This window comes from Podarcis cretensis (genome assembly GCF_951804945.1).
Source record: "Podarcis cretensis genome assembly, chromosome: 11".
Classification (NCBI taxonomy): Eukaryota; Metazoa; Chordata; class Lepidosauria; order Squamata; family Lacertidae; genus Podarcis; species Podarcis cretensis.
The window spans coordinates 1,836,011-1,859,614 of NC_137180.1; the positions used below are offsets into that span (position 1 = coordinate 1,836,011).

The 23,604-nt window shown below is 45.1% G+C and overlaps 1 protein-coding gene across 6 annotated transcripts in view; it reads right to left on the reverse strand.

The window, feature by feature from the left end:
- The window catches only part of TRPM3 (transient receptor potential cation channel subfamily M member 3), a gene marked incomplete at its 5' end in the record, with an annotated part of 420,896 nt that overhangs the window by 35,727 nt on the left and 361,565 nt on the right, over positions 1-23,604 (reverse strand). For 4 of the 6 annotated variants that reach the window (XM_079995989.1, XM_079995985.1, XM_079995987.1 and 1 more), the window contains 7 exons: positions 5,229-5,396; positions 5,796-6,024; positions 8,293-8,582; positions 15,333-15,362; positions 16,718-16,858; positions 17,035-17,070; positions 22,951-23,001. In XM_079995989.1, coding sequence (XP_079852115.1) covers positions 5,229-5,396; positions 5,796-6,024; positions 8,293-8,582; positions 15,333-15,362; positions 16,718-16,858; positions 17,035-17,070; positions 22,951-23,001 — 945 coding nt within the window. The remainder of the gene's footprint in view (positions 1-5,228; positions 5,397-5,795; positions 6,025-8,292; positions 8,583-15,332; positions 15,363-16,717; positions 16,859-17,034; positions 17,071-22,950; positions 23,002-23,604) is intronic. The other 2 variants (XM_079995990.1, XM_079995988.1) reach the window with 1 other exon arrangement.

Here is a 23,604-nt window from a genome sequence, read left to right on the forward strand (position 1 = left end):
CAGTAACATATACATGGAATATCAATCTAGCAAATGCATTACTGTCAGGCTTGGGGGATTCTGTCCTCCACCGGCAGCATCAAGGATCAAGGCAGAAGCAAGAAAGTTCGCATTAATGGTTTTATTCAGTTCTTGTGGTGCAAGACAAAGAATCTAGTCCTAAACTCCATAGTGACGCTGCTCACTCTGAGCTTCTCCCCTTCTTTCCCCATATTCAGCCTGTGGCCCTACGGATGGCCTCAGGGTTCTCCTACGCTTTCCAAGGACATCTCTGCTGGCAATTCTCCCCCTCCCCCTCCTTATCCTAACACCTCCTAACTTGGCAGCTCTGAGTTCTGCTGCAGTTCAATCCTGTCTCCCTCTTCTCATGAAACCACTGGAGAAGGGGCCCTGATTCCCCCTCCCCCCTCCTCTGAGGGAAACAAAGGAGGAGGAGGGGGTGATTCCCAGCCTTCCCCTTCAGACCCTGACAATGACACAGTTAATCATGAACATTGCTTGGAAAGGCTGGGAACTTGTTACACAAAATATGGAAACCCAGAAACCCAGAAAGCTGACTTCTATGGAGTCACTAGGCTGTCCAGCTCAGTTTTCTCCACCCTGACTGGCAACGTTCCTCCAGTGTTTCAGGCATCTGGAAATGTCAGGGATTGAACCAGGGATCATCTGAACACAAAGCAGATACTCCACCCCTGAGCCCTTCCACTAACAGTGGTGGATCTTGGGATCTCACATTTCAGCAGCACCCTGTGCAACGCCAAAATTTGGCACCTATCGCACTCCATTTTAAATAATAGTTGTGGTGTCCCCCGCAGCCCCCTGAGGCTCTGTGCCGAGTGCAACCAAACTGTCAGGGGCTGGTCTGGATCGGAAGAGTGGGAGATGCAGATCCTAGGATCAGATCCTAACAGAAGAGGAGGGGGAATACTTGCTCCCCTTGCTTCCAGAGTCTCCAGAAGCAGGCAGACAGGCAAACACAGAGGCTGCACAATTGAGAGAGGAGCTCCCCAGCTTTGAGATAGTAACTAAGCAACCAGAAGGGAGGGAGCAGCTGGGCGGTGTGGAGGGGAAGCCCCTCCCCCCCAAACTTGGAGGTATGAGCGTGTCGGAGAACAAAGGAAATGCAGGGGGATGGGACCTCCCACTGGCGTGCTTCTTGCTGCAGAAGTTGAGGGGAGGAGTCAGAGTAAGCAACTGCTATGCTTGCAGAGGGTTGTGTGTCTGTGCTTGCAACATGATACTGTAATAAAAAGACTATAAATCTACTGAATGCTTGTTAATTCTTATCTGAGAGCAACCAGAAGGGAGAAGGGAACTCCTGTACTTGACACAAACTGATCACACTCCCCTAAATCCTCCACCTCCCCTTCAACTCCTGGCTTTTGCAATCTTGCACAAACTGTACAACTTAGCAATCATGCAAAACTGACTGGGTGGTGGGTGCTGATGGTGCTCTTGGTGGTATTCCTTCTCGGACCCGCTGTGATAGAAACAGAGTTGAACATAATGTTTCAAGTGCTATAATTGCTGGAACTTTTGTTTATTACAGGAAATTAATGGAATCTGTTAACTAAAAAACAAACCAAGCTCAGATTGAAATGTCTGTCTGTTCCATTGGCCCTTTGCTAGGCTCCTGCTTTATTTCTGAAGTCGCCTTCTTTATCGGAGTATTTCATGCTATAATGGCTCTGAAGTAACTGTAGGCCACTGAGCACAAATGTCTACCCACACTCACAAATGACAAATATTTGCAAAACTGCCAGGGTTTGGACTAGGAGTTCAACCTAAGAACCATGAATGTTCTTTTCATGGTTAATACAAAATTAAAAAAATTAAAAAAATTCCTTCCAGTAGCACCTTAAAGACCAACTAAGTTAGTTCTTGGTATGAGCTTTCGAAAGCTCATACCAAGAACTAACTTAGTTGGTCTTTAAGGTGCTACTGGAAGGAATTTTTTTTAATTTTGTTTTGACTATGGCAGACCAACACGGCTACCTATCTGTAACTTTTCATGGTTATTTCATAATATTCTTACTATTCACAAACACTGTAGGTAGAAGCTAAAACAGCAAATGGTTTGCAACGTGCAGAAAAATACTTCTCTCTGTGAGAGGATGGAAGGGATGGAAAGGGGTGATAATTTGCTAGGAGGCTGCTATACGTAGGTGGCTTCTGTTTTTTCTGTTTTTTGAACGTAACTGATTTATCACGAGTCAGGCTGAGTCATGCAATAATGCACCAGGCACCGATTGGTAACATATTTTGGGGGAAATGAACTTGTGCTATATATATAGGGACTTGTCTGTCACTGTGGCAGGTATAATGATCCCATCCCTGGGCGTGAGCAGTTGCATGCAGCGTGGCAACGGGTCTGCTTGCGCTGATAAATATATGGTGTCTGGTGTACCTTTTGTTCATTTTAGCACACGAACAATGAAATAATAAATTCACAACATCAGAGAAAACCAATATTATGCATTCTGGAACTGAAGGCTCCTGGAGGTCACTTGAGCCCTCTGCTGTTTACTGCAAAGAATTTGAGTGCCCACAGAATCCTTAGAGATATAAGTACTGGGTGTGCCATGCTGTTTTATTGTAATAATCAGTGTGTGTGTGTGTGTGTGTGTGTCTGTCTGTTATTTGTTAAATTTCTGTATCACCCTTCATCTGAGGATCTCAGGACAGTTTACAATATAAAAACACAAAAGTGCATAACATATTAACAAACAAAAACAAATTGTTGTTTAATTGTTTGAATGATTGTTTTCCCTTCCCCCACCTATGTTTTTAGATGTTCTTATTTTATCTGTAAGCTGCCTTGAGTCCCTACCAGGTAAAAATGCAGGGTATAAATAAATAAATAAATAAATAAATAAATAAATAAATAAATAAATGTATACATACTACTAATAATAATAATGTTAGAAGGTAGAGGGAAAAGAACCCAGGCTGAAGGCAAAGACCAAGGTCAGATGGGGGAGAGGAGGGAACATGGAAAACCATGCTATTTCTCTAAAGAAACACACAGAGACAAGACAAGACATTACAGTGCCCTGTGCTGCTACTAGAGGAAAATATAGTGTTGGAAAAAAGGAATGGGAACAGGGCATCAAAAGAGAGGGTAATTGTAATTCACTACATTGTAGCTGTGCTTATTGGATTTGAATAAGCACTTCACTCATTGATCAGAAGCCAGCAGTAATTAACTACAATTAAAGCAGAACAAGTTCATTTTGGAGGAAAACAACCTGTCAATCTTAAACTGGCTTCTGATCTTTCCCTCTTTTTCCAGGATCTTGCCTGCATAGGGGTCCTGTAGGCTGATCTTCTGCCTAGCGTCTTCTGCTTCCCTGAATTTTGGGTCTTGTAGGCAGAGCCTTCTGCTTGCCCGCAGATAAGATCTTGGGGACAGCTCTTGCTGATGGCCTGTAGGAAACAGCCTAATTTTTAACAAAATGAATATGGGGACCGAGAGACCAGTAAGTAGCTATGATAAAATAAAAAATGCTTGTGATGTTTTATGCCAGCAGAAGCCCAGGAGGCTTTTTAGTGGTTTAACTGGTTTGATTCTTTCTTGTACATACAATAAATTCATTTAAAATCAGCATGGCAAAGTCACACATGAATATTTAGTCAGTGTTGACTTCAAAGGGACTTCTCACTAAATGTTTGCCATCATAAGCAGCTGTTATATAATGTGTGCTTCTAAAATGTTTAAGAAAAGCAAATAAACATTAGAGGAGGGAAAATAAAATAAAACTATGCAAAAGGCACCTACTAAAGATAATAGAATAAGACCATTAAAGAACAATTTACAATCTACTCAATAAGCTGTCCCATAATATTGTAAGTGGATTGTCAGGCAACAGAAGAGGCTGGAAGAACCCCCTAATTTCCATATATTCACAAAGATGATCCTCAAAGGGTCAGGCATTCCAGCTTCCAACTGAAAACAGGAAATCCTAAAACTTGTCGACTGAATGGTTCCTTAACCTACTTGTGAAAAACTCATAGAAAGATATTCCAGATTGTTTAATTATCACTAAATATATGTCAATATTTGTGAACACCTTGTCTCTATAATGCTAAATGTGGACCTATCACCAAATGAAACTATTATGTTCCTGTTTTTGTCTCCAATTCTTAACAGCAACTTAATCATCCTTGACAGCTCACTTTATTTGACAAAACTTCATAGAGGCTTATGCGATCCTGCACCCCAACTTTTCCCCAAGATGCTGGAGTTGCCCTAACATCTCAGCTGGTTTTTGGTTTTTTGGTGGCAAGAGTAAAATGAGTATTGGTCAAGGACATGATCACTTAAGCGTAATTTAATTGGAGCTGTGGTTTTTAGCTTGTATCTCAGTCCTTGAGATGGAGTGGACAAGAAATGCAAAAAATGTTAGGAACGGTGCATTTGCTAAGTATAACAGCAACAGCTGGAGATAAACACTTTTGTTACCTTGCAACAGTAAGCAGCTTTAACATACAGTTGCTTACAAATACAGTTTTTCATTAACAATTGTATTTAGATTTAAACTTGAGAATAACAAAATGACACACCACATCTAAAATATTGTTGTGACATCTTTTTTTTGTAAATCATTGCTTTGCAGCAATAATAGTAAATAATTATTGTATTTGGGAAGAGTCCTCCGCTACTGATAGTCTGTACCTTCCATAATCCTTGTAAGTAGGATGTCTGTATAACGGTGTCCTTTACAAAAAGCATGATCAGCCATAGTTGGCTGCGCCTCCACTATTGAAGTCAAGGCACAACCAATGGTGGCCAGCTGCGTCACAATGCATTGTTTCCCAGAAGCAAAATGGAACTTCTGTAATTCATTACCTCATTTGACTCTAGGAACTCTTCCTGGCCACAAACTATACAACACGGCTTATACTCAGCCATGGTTACTTTCAACAGGGCATCTCGGGAGAGGTTCTGGGTGGATTGGGCTCCCTAAAAACATGGCACTCCTTAATAGAGGGTTCACCAACATGGCAGTCACAGGGGCTTCTCCTCTGCTGAAGTTAAACTTGGAAAAAGGTGATCTATTGTGGCCAATGGAACAGTTGTGGGGCACTATGTGTTTCTGCGGCCTCCAATTGTGCCCAAGGACCCTAAAAGGTTGGTGACCCCTCCCCTAACACATACCGAAGTGGAAATGGTAAGGGGGGGGGGGGTAATGGCTGCGCGAACCACTTCCAGCAATGTGTTCCCTTACTGTGAGTTCCATGTCCTCCTCTTCTTTTTCTTTCACTGGCTTTTCTGGTTCCTCCGGCTCTTTTTCTTGAAGTTGGATCTCTTGAGCCTGAGACATGTAAGGCATGTCATCTTTGTTCTTGAACTCCAAGCTGAGAATTGAAGGAGGAAGTAGAATTCCTAGAATTACCTAAAGCAATAATAATGATAACAATAATCATCACAATTAACAGGTTATGGTTATGCCAGTTGCTTATTTAGTTTCAAATTACATGTGCTCTCTGGGCCATCCAATAATCTGATACTCATGCATGTGGGTTTCAAAATGACTCGCCAGGGGCTGGTGCGAAAACCCATTGTGTGGGCAAAGCCAGGGATGGCGGGAGCAGAGGCTGGCCATAGATGCTTCCTAAAAGACCTGGCGTCCTAGAGAGCTTAAAAGGAGTAGCTCAGCCTTGCCTTACGACACCTCCCTTTAGAGTTTAAAGTGGAAAGATTTGCAGAAGCCCCATCAATGCTTTACATGGTCAAAGCAGCACGACCTCTCCCTAAGCCTCAAGTTATGATATGATTTTAAAACAGTCCTGACCTTTAGGCTGGAATTCTTGCGCATCCGGAGTCTCCCCATCCACATGTCTGTGAGCAGCATTTGGCTACAAGTGTGAGCAATGAAATCGCGATGTTTGGCTGCCACTGCGAGTTGCAGGCACGTGGCATTGCTCCAGTTCTTCAGCTCGTAGGTCAGAAGTTTCATTGCCAGCTGCTCATCCTGCTTGTAGGACTGGTCCAGGAGCTCCACTGCCAGCTGGCCAAAATCCCTGCAATACAGGCCGCTTTTTGTTAGCTTGTGCAATCCAATCTGTTACATGGAAGCTAAACAACTGGGAACACTTCTGCTGAAAGGACTATGCTATACTCAGGTGCACTTGGCATATTGGTGCTGAAGGTTAGGCATCTAGTGAAGCTCCTTAATTTACTGTTGCTCCCACTTGCTTCCTTTCTTCACCTTGGTGGCTTACATCTGAACCATTCCACTTCCTATTACCTGTTTGAGAAAAGCACATTTCCTAGGGAATCCTTAACTAAGGGAATATAGTGCATCCCCCCCACCCAACTGTGCTAAGTGAATAGTAGAGGTATGGAAGTCAAACATATAAGCATCCTCTTTTTTCATTCAACCCAGGTCTGAAGGGAAGTGCTAGAGGACTTCCAGGCAACCTGTTTTTATTGAGCATTCCTTGTAATTTGTTTGCAGGGAAATTAGATGGCATTGATTGTTTAATAAGCATTCACTCTCATTTGTTAGTGGGCAGGCTAGAAGACTGTTGTGTCCAACGAAGTCTTCTCCTGCACTTCCCACTACATTTTCCCTATTGCAAAAAGTTGGATCTTTTGGGTAAGCACGCGCTAGAGCTCCAAAACAGCTTTAATTGCACTGCCTGAATTTTCTGCTTGTAATTTAATCCCACCAGAATATAGTGACAATCTGGAAGCACCCTTGGGATTTATGCAGTGTTTGGCCATAACAGGGGACTGGATACCAATGAACTGACTGAGGATTTCATGGTACTAGATGAAGGTGATGATAGTTGTTCCTTGTCTTGACAGGCCTTGTTACTTCTGTGCGTATCTATGTGTTTGAGGAATGCTCATAATAGGCAACATTCAGCACGTCCTGCCTTGTCTGGGCTGCTTCACAGCCAATTCTGAAATCCCATGGTGTTAGAGAGCTTAGCCAGGAGATTCACAACAATATATTGTGTGAAGGCTGCATCTGCTTTTATCTTAAGGCCATTTAACAGCTGCCATTTGCATCTTAAGAACCTTAGACTATCATAATGTGTGCTACTCAGAGCAGCCGTTTGATGGCACAATAGCATGAGCTTAGGGCTGAGTCACCACAGGTGCATAATACCAGGGATTCAGCATCTGCACCAGTTTTCTATAACTTTCCCAGTAAAATGCAAAGTGCAATTTTTGACCATAAAAGTCCTGGGGTTTTATAGATATCTGAAATATTACCACTCCACATAAATCAATCCAGAGGAATTTATTTACTGTATTATCTACACATCACATTCCAACAGCAAAGATCAACGGAAAGGTCTTCTCCGTGGCACCCTCATACCTATCAAACTCCTTGGGTCAATAAGGGCACTGAAATAAATACCTGGGTACTTCTGGGAAGTGTTATGCTATATATTCTATTATATTCTATTATATTATAATTACACACACACAACGTCTTGGCCCAACGACCCCCCAAAGCAGTAAACAGCACATTAATAGATAGAAAGGTACAATAAAGGTACAGTGAACAGTAAACTGGCCCAAATATGATAATGCTGTACTAACTTAGGATTGGCTCACATTAACCTTCAGCTCTATAGTCACTATCCTCTCTTGCTACCTCAGGGCATGCTGAGTCCACCAGCCCACTTGCAGGTCCTCCTTGCCCAACTACAGGACTCTGACAATCCAGTTCCCCAGTAAGAGCCACAGGATATCTGTTGCTGATGCTGGTGATAAGAAAAGTCTGTAATACCCTCCCCCAACCACACTGGATATGCCTTTGTGAGCTGCATGCAGACACAGCTCCCCAGAATCCTAGCTCTTACTTAGAAGCCAAGCTAGCTCACATTCCCTGCTCCTGCTCTCATGCAAGAGCAAACCCACCTACAACTAGTCACTGTAGGGGTGACTGGAACTTGCCACCAGAGAAGGAGGCTTGCTCCCTGAAAACCAGCTACAGTTGTGGCAAAGTTCTTACGATTCATGTGTGGGGCTATGTCTGGCTCTTGGAACAAGCTCCTGTTTTACAGGTGCAGCAGAACAGCTGGGGAGGTTAAGGTTGTTTTCTACCTCCAAGCCAGCAATATCCCTGCTCCTTGCTTGCCTTCTGAGGCAATGGTGGCCTCCAAATAAGTAGGTTTCTCCTGGAAAACCTACTATACACAAGTGCAGGAAGGCATCTTGTTTGGTCTGGCTATCATCAGATCAGTGTTTAAAAGAAGTGGGGTCATTGTAACAGGCTTTTAGGTAGTATCAGTAGAAACAAATCAAGATGAATTCATTAATTATTCAACCTGGAGTTATGATTTAACTCCTGAGATATGTCATCCACCATATCATTCTCAGATGCTTCGTGGGCCATGGCTTTGCAGAGCTTACAGGCCACTAAAGCCTTAGCCATGGCTTCCTCTCCATGTTGCCAGAAAAAGAGGGCCATCTTCTGACGCTTCATTAGCACAGCCCACACCATCAACTCATGAAAGGGAAAAGGGAAATGGTTAATCTCAGGATCATCAAGATCAATGTCCACTTCTTCCTCTCGCTTCTTGGTTGTTTTTCTTCCCCTCCGCAGTGGAACATCATCCTGTTAAATGGAGAAAACGCCATCAGACCAAAACAGTTTCAGCCATGTAATGTTTGTTAGGAGACATTAAACTAGTTCCTTTGCTACAGTCATAAGTTACTAACAAACTTGCTCTCTTTAGTTTATGTGACTCTAGATACTTTCTCACACAGGGCAAAACATCCACACTTTCTCACAATAATAATACATACTGCCTTGGGCCCTCCATCACAAAACAGATGTAAATAACCCAGCCTTTAATATATCTGAACTGAAGAATGATGCCCACAAAACAACAGTTTTAGTACTTCAAGAAATACTTGTTGAAATAAATAGCATTGCTAACATCTATCCAGTCCCTGCATTAAAAACAATAAATTCCTGTTGAATGCCTTGCTGGCCAACTTAAGCCAACACAAATATCGTAAACTATATTATGTGTTTTATGAAATATCTTGCTTTAGAATTATGTGAATGTGGATTACATTCATCCTGTCAAAATTAGAAAACAATCTCATACTGTTGTGGGAAAGACTGATTCCCATGCTGTCCTTGGGTACATTCACAGAGCTGATTTTTTTTGCTGCTGAGCTTTTTCCAGCAGTGCCCCACAGTTGTTGCTTCCATGTGCCTATGGGGGTGGAAGAGCAAACTGCACCTGTGCTCCCCGATACAGCACAGGAGGGGCGTTGGACAAGTCTGGTCTTGAACTGTGCTTTGGTCATTTCTAGTAGCAGATCCCAGCATATTAATGGTAGTAGAATCTCCCCAATGTCACATGCACCAACCTATAATTAAGAATTAGCCTTAATTCACCTTTCTTTATGAATAGCCTTATAAAAACTCATCAATTTAGAGCCAAACAAGCAATTAGCTACCTATCTGTGCCTTTAAGTGCAGAGCTCATTTGTTTTTAACACAACACAACCAGTCAATGGCGCCCTATCAGATGTCAAGGAAATAAACAACTACCTGACTTTTAGAAGACATATGAAGGCAGCCCTGTTTAGGGAAGTTTTCAATGTTTGATGGTTTATTCTGTTTTAATATTCTGTTGGAAGCCGCCCAGAGTGGGGGCACCGGACGCAGCAATGGGGGGAGGGCTGTGCGAGGCTCCCAGCCCCCCCACCAGATGACCTCAGCTGCACCAGGACAGGGATTGCCCCAGCGGTGGCTCAGCGAGGCTTGGAGGAAGTCCAGCGGATAGCGCAGTGGAGCCACCCCCCGACCAAGCACCCACCAGCCTCCTCCATCGCCACTGTGGCTGCCATAAATGAGGAGAGATAGGCAGGGATGGTGAGAGCCAGGCAGGCTGCATGGAAGTGGGCATGCCAGTTCAAACCTGGCCCCCACCCGACCTGCACGGAGACCGGTGCGGAGGTTGTGGGCAGGGACCCATCAAAACATTTACTATGACATTTATTTATTTATTGTTTTTAAAAATTATAATCTTTATCCCTTGATGTTTTTTTTTGGTGTTTTTTTTTGGGGGGGGTCCTTTTATTCTTATTTTATCTAGATTTTATTCTTCTTCTTTGGTTCCTTTTCCTTAATTTTTCAAAAAAAATCAAAAATATTTATTAAACATTTTAAATACATTTTTCCTTCTTCTTTTTAAATTTTCTTAGCCACTCATATTTCTTACCTCCATTTTTTCTAACTCTTAAGAACCAAAATGGCGGCGCCCAGAAGGGAGCCTTGAACCAACATAGGCCACTTCCTGGGATCACCACTTCAGCCCTGACTTCATACTTTTAAAAAAATTACTCCCCCTGCCCTCCCATTACTATTGTTATGTAGTGAAGTTTCACCCTGGGCCAGCAGGGGGATACTGTATATAGTTTTCACTCAGGTCTGTAGATAGTTTTCACTCAGGTCCACGTCAGTTATTTTAGGCGGGAACTCTGGGCTCTTGTTGCTACAATGTTGACAGCCGGCTGCCTATAAAAGCAGGCCGGCTGAGCTGTTTGCAGTCAGTTCTATTCCAGCTTACAAAATAAAGAGCTACTTGGAGAAATCGCTGTGTCGTCTGCTATGTCAACCCACAACTTAACACTGGCGACGAAGGTGGGATCGATGGACATCAGAGCACAGCCAGATGCGGCCAGCCTCTGAACTGAGCTGAATCACTGAGCTGAATCACAGAGCGAAATCACTGAGCGAAATCACTGGACAGAACCAATTCAGAGCTGACTGTTCTGGCTAAGAACACTGTGTTCCATCCATCGCCCTTCACGCCGGCATCGGAATCATGGCTTCACTTGTACCTCTACCGCCGTTTGCACCAGCCTCTGAATCATGGGACTCCTACCTCGCTCGGTTCGACTGCTACCTCCAAGCCAACGAGCTGACAGCAGTATCAAAGGATCGGAAGCGGGGCCTATTCCTCAGCCTCTGTCCAGGCAACACCATGGGACACGATCCAAGAGAAGCTCCGCAACCACTACGCACCAAAGCCGTCCAAGATTGCTGCCCGCCATGCGTTCTACCACCGGAACCAGGCAGAGGGGGAGTCAATCAACAACTACACCACCGCCCTGCGACAGGCTGCAATGCACTGTGAGTTCCGAGACTTAGACGATGCCCTGATGGATCAAATCGTCTGCGGGGTCCGGGACACCCATCTGCAATGGCGTCTCCTCGCCAAGCCAGACCTCACGCTACAGAAAGCCATTGAGGAGGCTGTGGCCTCAGAAGCTGCTGAACGCTCCGCCCAGGAGATCCGCAAGTCCAGCAGCCCGCGTCTTGCTAGGGAGCCAGTTCCGGTGCATCATGAAGAGGCCAGCAGTGATGAGGCATCCTCCAGTGAAGACGATGACGTGCACCAGACAAAGCGGGAGCGCAGGAAGTTCCAACAGAAGTCCAAGGGCCAACCGGAATGTGCCGGCTGCGGAGGCAACCATTCCCGTGCCAAGTGTCGATTCAGAGACGCCATCTGTAGGAAGTGTTCCAGAAGGGGCCACATCGCTAAGGTCTGCCGATCGGCTCCGTCTGACACCCCCCCTTCATCGACTTGCAAGTCCAAGTCTTCACTCCAGTCTGCCAAGGAAAGTTGTTTCGCTCTCACCAACTGCCGCTGCCCGTCTGGAACCACGATTGGCCAAACCGACTCGCCTACACGACGCAAGCTGAACGTCACGGTGCTCATTGAAGGAGCTCCATGTGACATGGAGATCGACACCGGGTCTGCCCTGTCCATCGTGTCATGGAGCACCATCAAAAGACTGGTACCCAGAGTGTCCAAAAGGCAACTTGACTCTCACCATGTACACCTGAGAGACTACCAGGGAAACGACATTCCCGTGGTAGGCGTTGGCCGGTTCCGGATCGCCTTCAAGGATTTTTCGGGCCTGCTCCGGTTGGTGGTGGTCGAAGGTCAGCGGCCAAGCCTCCTAGGGCTAGACTGGTTTGATGCCCTCGGCCTGGAAGTCACCGGCATCAACTGCATCTCTAACGCAGAGACTGAGGATCTGGTCAAAGACTTTGCCGAGGTTTTTGACGGCACCTTGGGGCAATATACAGGTACGCCCATCTCCTTTAGCCTTGATCCACAAGTCGCCCCCATCAAGCTAAAGCCACGCCGGGTTCCCTTTGCTCTCAAGGCTAAGGTGGACGAACAACTGGACAAACTGATCGCCCAAGGAGTTTTGGAGCCGGTTGACCACGCCAAGTGGGAAACCCCCATCGTCACGCCTGTCAAGCCAGATGGGTCGTTGAGAATCTGCGCTGACTACAAGTGCACGATCAACAAGGCACTTCAGCAGCACGCTTATCCGGTTCCTGTTGTCCAACACCTGCTGCATTCCCTGGGTGAGGGTAAGGTCTTCGCTAAGCTGGACCTTGCCCAAGCCTATCAACAACTGCCCGTCGATGATGCCACTGCTGAAGCCCAGACGATCGTCACCCACCGGGGGGCATTCCGTTGCCGCCGGTTGCAGTTCGGGGTGAGTGTGGCTCCTGGCATCTTCCAAAGCCTTATGGAGCGTCTCCTGCAAGGGCTTCCGGGCGTGGTACCATATTTTGATGACGTCTTGGTGTCTGCAGACTCACACCAGCAGCTATTCGAGCGCCTCCGTGCCGTGCTGACCAGGTTCCAAGAGGCCGGGCTCAAGGTAAAGAGGGAGAAGTGCCAGATCGCCGTTCCACAGGTAGAGTTCCTGGGCTATCTTATCGATGCCTCCGGCCTTCACCCGACCACATCCAAGATCCACGCTATCCAGCAGGCCCCCACCCCAAAGAACAAGACGGAGTTGCAGGCGTTCCTGGGGCTGCTGAACTTTTATAACATGTTCCTGCCCCACAAAGCCACAGTGGCTGAGCCTCTTCACCGACTCCTTAGCACTAAGACGCCTTGGGCCTGGGGTCATCGGGAGACGGCGGCCTTCAACGCGGTCAAGGCTCTCCTTTCATCAGACAGTGTGCTGGTACAGTACAGTGAATCCAGGCCGCTGGTCCTTGCCTGCGACGCCTCACCTTTTGGCATCGGTGCTGTCCTTAGTCACCGTTTTCCAGACGGAAGAGAAGCACCGCTCGCCTACTTTTCCAGGACGCTATCTCCGACGGAACGGAATTACAGCCAGCTCGACAAGGAGGCACTGGCACTTGTGGCTGGAGTGAAGAGGTTCCATGAATACCTCTATGGCAGGACTTTTGACCTCATCACTGACCACAAGCCATTCCTGGGCCTCCTCGCCGGTGATCGTCCAACTCCACCGGTCCTCTCGCCACGCATGCTGCGATGGACTGTTTTCCTGGCTGCCTACCACTACCGGCTCATCCATCGCCCGGGGAAATCGATGGGCCATGCCGACGCCCTCAGCCGTTGCCCTCTTCCAGCATTTGTGGAAGACCCGGCTCCAGCTTCATCGCTCCTTCTAATTGAGGATCTTCCGGCAGCGCCTGTATCGGCTGCCACTGTGGCCTCCGCGTCTGCCCAGGATCGCACCATCAGCCGGGTGCTCAACTGGGTGTGGAGGGGGTGGCCACAAGGGCCTTTTGCATCGGAGTTCCAGCCCTTCGCAACCAGACAACATGAACTCTCAGCTCATCGCGGCTGTCTGCTGTGGGGAGACCACGTCGTGATTCCCCAGGGACTCCGTCAGCGCGTCCTGGAGGCTCTGCACGTTGGCCACCCGGGAATTGTCAAAATGAAGGCATTGGCTCGGTGTTACGTCTGGTGGCCTAATATGGACGATGCCATCACTGCCTGGGTGTCCGCCTGTCAAGCGTGCCAAGAGTTGAGGCCTGCACCACCGGCAGCTAAGGGACACACCTGGGAGATGCCAAAGACACCCTGGTCGAGGGTGCACATCGATTTGGCTGGCCCCTTTCACGGCCGGACCTTTATGGTAGTGGTGGACGCCTATTCCAAATGGCTGGAGGTCGCCCTGATGCCCTCCACCACTACCGAAGCTGTCATCCGGGTGCTGCGAGGCCTGTTTGCAACGCATGGGTGTCCTGATGTCCTTGTCTCTGACAACGGACCGCAGTTCACGTCAGGCACGTTTGAGCGGTATCTTTTGGGACTGGGCATCCGCCATGCCCTAATGGCACCCTTCCATCCATCCAGCAACGGGCAAGCGGAAAGAATGGTGCGCTCGGCAAAAGAGGCACTGGCGCGCCTGGACCGGGGAGACTGGCATGAGCGGGTCGCCGAATACTTGTTCGTGCAACACATCACCCCTCATGCGGCCACAGGGAGGAGTCCTGCTGAACTGCTTATGGGCCGCCGCCTCAGGTCACCGCTCGACCGGCTGCACCCGGACTTTGCCGTGGCTGAACCCCCAGGCTGTGCCAACGCGCCACGGGCATTTGTCCCAGGAAACCAGGTCTTTGCCCGGAACTATGTGGGGGACATTCCTTGGGTGCCAGCCACAGTAGTGGGAGTCACTGGACCTCGCTCGTACCAGGTGGCACTCGAAGACGGACGCTTGTGGCGACGGCACATAGACCAGCTTAGGCGCAGGGTTGGGGACTTGGACACTACCGAGGTGCCCCCAACTGCGCTTGCGGCTCCAGAAGAGACACGTACAGATGGCGAGGCCCCACCTACACCTCCCTCGCAAACTGCCAGCGTGGAGCCGAACCAAGCCGCTTCAGAGGGTCTGCCAGACTTACCACAGACTCAGACCACTCCACTTGCGGAGGCTCCACCCACAGCAGCGGATCCAGGGGAGTTGGTTCCAACGCCACCTAGGGTCGCACCACAGCCTCAGCAAGAACTGTGTGGCCCTCCGGACTTGGCTACCAGTCCCCGGCGGTCTGGCAGAGTTCCCAAGCGCCCAACTTATTTAAAGGACTATGTTGTTGGACATGTATCACTGTTGGTCTAAGTATGGGAAATGTAACCGATATGCTTTTGTGCCTAATTGAACCATTACGCGTAGTGCTGTATATAAGGAAACCATTACGATTGTAACTAACGCCTTATCTCGGTGGGGAGGGGTGTTATGTAGTGAAGTTTCACCCTGGGCCAGCAGGGGGATACTGTATATAGTTTTCACTCAGGTCTGTAGATAGTTTTCACTCAGGTCCACGTCAGTTATTTTAGGCGGGAACTCTGGGCTCTTGTTGCTACAATGTTGACAGCCGGCTGCCTATAAAAGCAGGCCGGCTGAGCTGTTTGCAGTCAGTTCTATTCCAGCTTACAAAATAAAGAGCTACTTGGAGAAATCGCTGTGTTGTCTGCTATGTCAACCCACAACTTAACAACTATCATCATCTTTTCTTAAAAAAACAAAAACAAAACAAAATGAATTAAATGACACTTACTTCCATTCCCAGCAGTTTCAGGGCTTTGGGCTGTAGGCAGAAGAAGAAATGACAATGTTTCAAATATATAAAGGGGTGTGTGTGTGCGCGCGTGCAGCAATCCTATACACACATACCTGAGAGTAAGTCCTACTTAATTCAACAGGGCTTACTTCTGAGTAGACAGGAATAGGATTACACTGCAAAGCACAGAGACTGCAGAACCACTGCCCCCCCACCTCACCAATCAATCATGCTCAGTTCTGATTTTGGAACCCCAGTCCATATATTAGGAAATCCCCTAGATCTAGATGTTGTAGTTCATGTTGAACTGCACATAATCAATTCTCCTGCTTCATGGGGTCTATAGGAGAGTCTCTCCTCCCATGTGCCCATATTTATGTTATTTTCAGAAAAGCTTTCACAAAAAAGCAAGAGATGGCTAAATAGAGAATATCATTTCTGTTAACTGCAGAAGCATAGAACATTTGCTACTCGCACATGTTTGGGAATTTGCTTTTGATTACTTGACTACAACTTTACTGGAACCTATTTTAATATCTTACGTGTGGGATCTTTTTCAGAATATGGCCTTCTACACAAGGATCTGATGACCTCTACAATGCATGCGAAGAACTCCCTATTTCTAAAATGCTGAACACCTCCCCCCCCCCCCCCGTTAGCTGTTCTGAGCATCTTTTGGAAAGTGGAAGTGAATTACAAATATTTGTGCAAATAGAATAAATTCTCAGAGTAAAGAATGGCAAATGAAGAAATCACCCTTAACTTTGATGCCCGCTGCTGGCTGGGCTGCCACCGGCAGCTTTGAAAGCAGTTTGGAAAACAATGTGTGTCTTGGGGAAGTGCCTCCCAGGATCTCAGGACTTTCTGTATGGAAGTGTGGTTGGAAAAAGGCCCCCAGCCCCAGCCATACTCTAAGTCAGGCACGAGGAACCTCAGGCCCTGGGAACCAGTGTGGCCCTCCAAGGCATCTAGCGAGGGGTGTGGCAGGACGGCAAATGTCTCTCCCCAGGCCATACAACCTCCTGAGTCACAACCCTTCCCAGCTGTACTTTGTATCCCTTGAACGTTTCGGTCTGAACCTGAACTCTGACCATGCTTCTTGCTTGCCTGGAAGGAGGACAGATGCGTGTGAGTGTGTGAGTGTGTGAGTGCGCAGAAACTGGCTTCCTGTGCAAAGCTGATATTCATGTTCCTTCCCTGCCCACTTTTGCTTCTGGCCCTTCTGCCCTGGAAGGTTGCTCTGGAAGAGAAGGTGGCCCTTTGGCTGAAAAAGCTTCCCCACCGCTGCCCCTTCCCCACATTCCTTCCAGTAGGCTCACCGCTCACTGCAACCCCTTAGGAAAGAAGCAAGCACAAAAACCCTCAATAATAACAGTCCTTACTCTCTTGGGGCCAAATAAGTTGTGATAGAGGGTTCGGAAGCGTTTCCGAGTATAATTGCAGCGGTAAGCTCCTCCCATGAGGTACTCAATCACCAGGCCAATGTCAATCAGACTGATCCTGTAATCTGGAGGAAGATTTCCCTATTTTTTCCATTGGAATAAAAACACACACAACACAAAGGGGAAGGGGGAGAGAGATAAAGTTGGTTATTATGTTTACCACACAGATTTCTCTGTAACTATGAGAGGTTTTTAAAAATGAAATAAAATGTTAAGAAAACGTAAGAATGTATTATTATGCTGGTTAATTAATTCACCTTAAAATAGATCCAACCGAAACCTGGATATTCACGCTTGGAAAGAAGACATAAATTAAATAAGAAGTTGCATTAAAACAAAGCAGTAACAGAAGATAATAAGTTTCAGAACAAAGGATTCAGGCTCTTCTGAGAAGGAAAACAGGAAACATCACTGCAGAACACAAAAAAGCGCATGAGGCAAAGTATTGACTAGAGGACTTTCTGGACTCTAGCTATGGCCTGTTCATCGCCTGCTGAAGGTGTGCGTACTTTGGCAACCGCCTTGGGGCAGTGTGTGTGTCAGGCTCTGTCCAACTGCTTTCTGCAGACTTAATCATGGAACCAGAAGAATGCTGTAGCACACATTCCCACTCAACCCTTTAAACTTTAAACACACACTTCTAACTCTTTTCCCGCATATGTTCCAGAATGCTCAATTCCCTCCAATTGTTCTTAAATATAACCTCCACCTTTATTTCCTGGGGAAAGTTGCTTTCATTCACATTACTAGCAAACAAGAGGAATCATGTTTGTGCTTTTCAAAAGGTCTCAACTGTATACAGGATTTTAAAATATCATACCTTTCAGTTGAACTTTGGGTTATTCTTCTTGCCTCTGCAAGCATATGCCCCTGAAGGCACAGTCTGAAAACTAGCAGGCGCCAGATGGGTCTGGATCTCTTTTGATGTTGTAATTTGATTTTTCAGAAACAAACACTTATGTAATTATTTCTGAAATATGATTCTCATGTGAGAGTTTCCAATATCCTCAATTTTAAGTAATAATTGCTTTAAATCTTGTCCAAAAATGGGTTAGCCTGCAATATTTCACTCTATTGGCCAACGATGAATTTACATCTGAGACCTTGCTCCACTGACTCTGAACTCTCCTGATATCAAACTGTAAATGTTTCTATTTTATCACTGCAATGTTTCTATTTTATCAATGCAAAGTTTAGAACTATGTAAATGAATGTTTGTGTCCCCTGCAGTATTTGTCCTTTTCAGTGAATAATTTGACAGTGCTGTGGCATCAATGCAGAGCGCTGCACGTGTTTCACAAAATGCCACTTTGGGACTATTTTCTTCACTCAGGCATTCCAGTAAATGTCTAGGATTTCCATGATGAAGTAAGGCAATTCCCAGTTCTCAATGTGTATTTGGTATCAGGTGCAGATACCAGAAGTTTCTTGCAGCATGAAGAGAGTGCACGTGTGAACAAATCTAGCAGGCGCCTCCAATTCAGATACCAGGAAAAGGTGACCAGCTCCTAGTATTGGGCCTAAGCTCTAGATTCCAACTATCATAAAGGGCTATTCAGCAAATTTTACTTCTGTGCTTTCTTCATAGCTACTTACCCCATGGATACTGTAATCTCATAGACAGATACAAAATGTTAAGTGAACATCAGTCCTCAGCCTAACTTCTTTTCAGACTAGAGGGCATGTAAGGCTTGATCAACCAACAAAGGTCTCTTCCCTCTGGCATTTGACATATGATACTGAGATCTTGTCAGGCATGCGTAGATTTGATCATATTTGGACTGCGATTGTAAGAAGGATTGTTCAGCTTTATTAATATTTTTCAAACAAACAAATGAGCACACTAAAAAGAATTTTACAACACTGTTTTATTTTGTTGGTCTTTCTTATCTAGAAACAATTTACTCTGGAATAGTTTACATCTTCTAAATAAACTTTTTAGGAGTAAAATTATACGAATCAAGAAACTCTCACCAGCACCACAGACACTAATTCTTTTAATATATACATAACTCCAAAAATCCTCTAGCATTTCTCTGATGGAAACAGGGACTTTCTACATCAGAAAGTTTCACCCACGTTTGATCTCCTGCACACATAGATGTCACAGACACATTGACATCAGCCACCTTGAGCTAATTACAACCTCTCCGCCTCACAGTAAAGAAAATAGGTGTGAGGGAAGGGATTGTGTACAGCACAAGAGAAAGAGAAGTTGCTGAATTACAACTCATTACCAAACTAAAAACTATGGAGAGACCTGGTCTGAATAGAGATATTGGATTCATGCCCCGTTATACATGCTAAAGCTAATTTTGGTCATCTATCCCTTTAGAAATCCCTTGTCCTTCCCTGTGGAACCACCTGCTATTACAGTCATCAACAGTTATAAGGTTGAAGAGACCAGTCTTTACAATGATTTTTGGGAGTAAGCACTATTGAATATAGTGGGACTTACTTCTGAGTAGACATGTAAAGCCTTGCAGTGTAAATTTCCATTTACAATAAAGGAATAAACACTCCACGTGTTTCCTAAGAAATGACCGGCTGTGAAGCATTGCAATTAAATAATTTAAAGTGGATTGGGGACTTTCCCCTTCAAAATTATTGGAAGGGTTTTGTATGCCAGCTTCACTGTTTCCTCATTTGGTGCAGGGATTCTATTTTCAGGATAATCAGGACTCCGTTTTTGCACCTACACCCACACCACTTTTAATTGTTCTCTGAGACATGGAGGGGATCAAATCAGAAGCTGGGATGGCTTCTATAATTATGGGACTGTCCCTGGCAAATCGGGTCACTTGGAGGGTATGAACTCACAGACATAAGAGTGCTGGCAGCAAGCATCACCTTTTAAACTGTGTCCATGAAAAACTAAGAAACTGGAAATGTTTATTATATGAACATTAAAGGTAAGGTAAAGGTACCCCTGCCCGTACGGGCCAGTCTTGACAGACTCTGGGGTTGTGCGCCCATCTCACTTAAGAGGCCAGGGGCCAGCGCTGTCCGGAGACACTTCCGGGTCACGTGGCCAGCGTGACATCGCTGCTCTGGCCAGAGCCAGAGCCGCACACGGAAACGCCGTTTACCTTCCCGCTGGTAAGCGGTCCCTATTTATCTACTTGCACCCGGGGGTGCTTTCGAACTGCTAGGTTGGCAGGCGCTGGGACCGAGCAGCGGGAGCGCACCCCGCCGCGGGGATTCGAACCGCCGACCTTTCGATCGGCAAGCCCTAGGCGCTGAGGCTTTTACCCACAGCGCCACCCGCGTCCCTTATACGAACATTAGAGGGCACTATTTACCCACTATAATCCCAACTCTTTCCCCTTTTGTTCCTTTGAGTGATCATTAAACATCAGTGTGGCAAGTATAGTCATTTTAGATCAAATCCTTTCCCAGCTTAATAAGTAGAGCAGCGATGTCACGCTGGCCACGTGACCCGGAAGTGTCTCCGGACAGCGCTGGCCCCTGGCCTCTTAAGTGAGATGGGCGCACAACCCCAGAGTCTGTCAAGACTGGCACGTACGGGCAGGGGTACCTTTACCTTTACCTTTACTGATATTCCCATATGAGAGAGACTGCCTTTATTAAGGACGCAGAGGGGGTCTAAAGGGTAAACAGCTCTTCTTTCCCACAAACTAATTGAAACATCATCCAGCATTCAAGAGATCCCGCTGGAATCCAAAGCCTGTCTGGGATCACTCACTCATGAAGCTGAGTGGGTTTTGTTTAAGTGTCAACCATTGGCACAGGTAGCCTTTCCTTGTCCTCCCCACACAGAAATAGCCTCTGAAGTATCTTTTTCATTTAGTTATCTCAGGATGGTATTGTGAAGCTGTGCAATAAATTAAAATTATTGCAAAAGGGCAACATGCTACCCAAGAATTGCACTGGTTTGATGTGGAGACCAGCTGCTTGCAGAGCCCTGCCTCACTTGGTCTCCCTTTCCTTACTACAGTGTAATAAGGAGCTTCACAGAAATCCTAAACTATCCTCAAGCTTTTTGAAGCTTGCATACTGTCACTTACAGCCTTACATTTCTCATATTTGGCTATTTAATTTGCAAATACTGCAGAATGCCACAAATATGAACACATTTAAATTACTCATCAGACTTAATATTTAAACTTAATGTACAGTGAAATCAGGTGGACACAGAGAATTAATGTCTTTGCACACATACTTCAACATGTCACAATTTAAATTTTATACCTTAGATCCCAAAAGATTATGATTTAGCTACCAGGCTTTAAAATGCATCAGAATCAGAACACCTACTTCAGAAGAGTCATCTGTCTCAGTCATGCACTGTGAACCATTTGACTGTCAAAATAATATTACTTTCCATTAAAAAGGCTATTTTCTAGAATGACATTCCATTTAAATCGATGTCAGGCTCTCTGATAGATTGACTGAGGAGGAGCGAATGTCATCGCTCATGTGTGGGAGTGCTGTAAGTCACCCAATATATTGTAACACATTTCTTTCTTACAATTTACATAAAATAAAAAGGGCAACTCCTAATGTGCTAAGATTTATTGTTAAAGCTGTTTCTGGGATATTGCTATTGGTTTCTGCAGTGCTAGTTCACTAATTCCAGTCAGAGTTTACTCTGCTGCTTGGACATTAAAAAACTATGTTTCAGAATAGTTTCCAACCCCTAGCATAATGTATTTCTGAAAGCTCCTTTAGTTTATGAAAACATTTCTGGGAGGGAAAAGGACATACAGGAGTTAGAATTATTTACTGTGAAAATACATAATGTAGCTTCCCTGAAATAGTCTCAGCATCTGACATAACAAAGGGGGCTTGGCATTTTAAAAAGTGTTCTTGAAAGGGGCTGGGGACACAGGATAAAGGCGCTTCCAAAACAAGTAAACAGAATAAAAATGACCACACACTTGAGTACAAGTACTGGGCTACTTGCTTGCAACTCACAGAGCAAGAACAGAGAAGCAGAAAAGTTTAAATAATTATTTCTGGCTTCCATTCAGGTACTACTGTACATCCAAGGGATTTATGCTTGAGAACAACAGAAGTGATGTAAATGATCTTTCAGAATTTTTCAAATGATATTCCAAGGCTCCTTAATTTCAATTACTTCATAAATGACAGTGTAAAGGCAATTATCAATGGAGCAGAACCCATTCGCACCATCTTCAAACATCTCCAGGCATTTTTTTCAAACTTCTGAAACACTTTTGTTCCCAAATTCCTTTTATTTCTCTGCTTTCTAGGGAATCACTTAACTGTTACTGCTAAAACGCAGCACATTTTGAATCTATATTTCACTCACTCTCTTGAAACCACAGATGTACCTTCTGATGCAGAAGTGTAAATGTCTAGAGCTGGATCTTGGGTGCCTGCTATAAAGGAGTCTGGCCAGGTGTGTTGGAAGCATCTAGGTACTAGATATCCTACTACTTTTACAATTTTTATGCAAAGTCATTGCCCTCCCACTACTGCACACCATCATAGATTGCCATCAGTTTATGCCATCTTTAGAGAAGAGAAATAGGTGCCAGTTTTCATTTCATTCTTTGTATCATTGTATCATACAGAGAAACTTTTATCTACCCAATTTTTGATAAAATGCTCCCTGCTTAATAGTTTTTATAAAGTGGATTTTTTTTAAGCCACTAGTTGCTCTATATTCCCTTCTGCCACAAGCTCAAGTATGGATACTGGGTTAAAAACAAAATTTAATTTAAAACTGCACTATTCATTTTTTTAAATGGAGATGAGAGATTTTATAGCACATAGCACATAATGAAATTGAAAATGTTGCAGTGATTCAAGATCCAGAACAAAAATTATATACTTTGCAATGTCCAGCACTGGCCCGCAACATGAAAAATCAGCATCCAAAATAGTGGTGGATATAAAAAATACAGCTAACAGCATAAATCCACATGGCATGAAAAACACCTGCAATTCCGCTAGCAAAAGCACTATCTCAAAGCATCTAAAGTCACTGAAAGAGCAGCCCAGTTAACTGCATTGAACACAGAAGGCTGAGAATCAGTACAGACACACACTGCACAACTGAAACGGCAGAAGACAGGAGAAGGCTCTTACTGAAAGCTCATGCAAAACAGGGGCTGTCTCTAAGGACAAGATAGAAGCAGCCACAGCATTACCTTCAAGCTACTGTCCACCCGTTGGACTCTTACCTTTTTGACATCTCTGACAAGATGATATAAAGTGTTGGATGGTCCATGTCTCTGAAAATGAAGGACAACAGAGGACCAAATAGCTTTAACCCATCAAAAAGAAGTAATTTGAAACAAAATACAGATGGCACAGATGTTTGGTATGGTTTCCTAAACCATCAACAGCATGGCAATTTTTATAGTGTTCATCTTTTACAAATATCTGACCCTTGAATGGGCAAATGTACTGGCCAGATGGCACTTATATATGCACTGTAGGTATTCATCAGAGAGAGGTACAAGTTCATAGGCTTTTATCTGCCACTGCATTATACCACCTTTATTCTGGATTAATATAAATACTGTTCTGAACACAAATGTCACGATCAAAATGAAGATTTGTCAAAGGGAGGAGGGATGCTTTCTGCATACAGATATCCCCAAAGCACTGCATGAAATGATTATTTTTAGCTACCTGTCATCAAACAAAATGAAAAGAAGTAAATGAACCCACATTACTATTCGGTGCCAACAATAAACTTGGAATTGGAAATAAACACCTTCAGTTTGGAAAAATCTGATTGATGTGGCTTGGGGAAAAGAGTCTGGTGGGCCAAAGTAGCCCCATGGATGGAGGTTCTGTACACCAGCTTGTGGAAGTTGAAGCAAACAAGC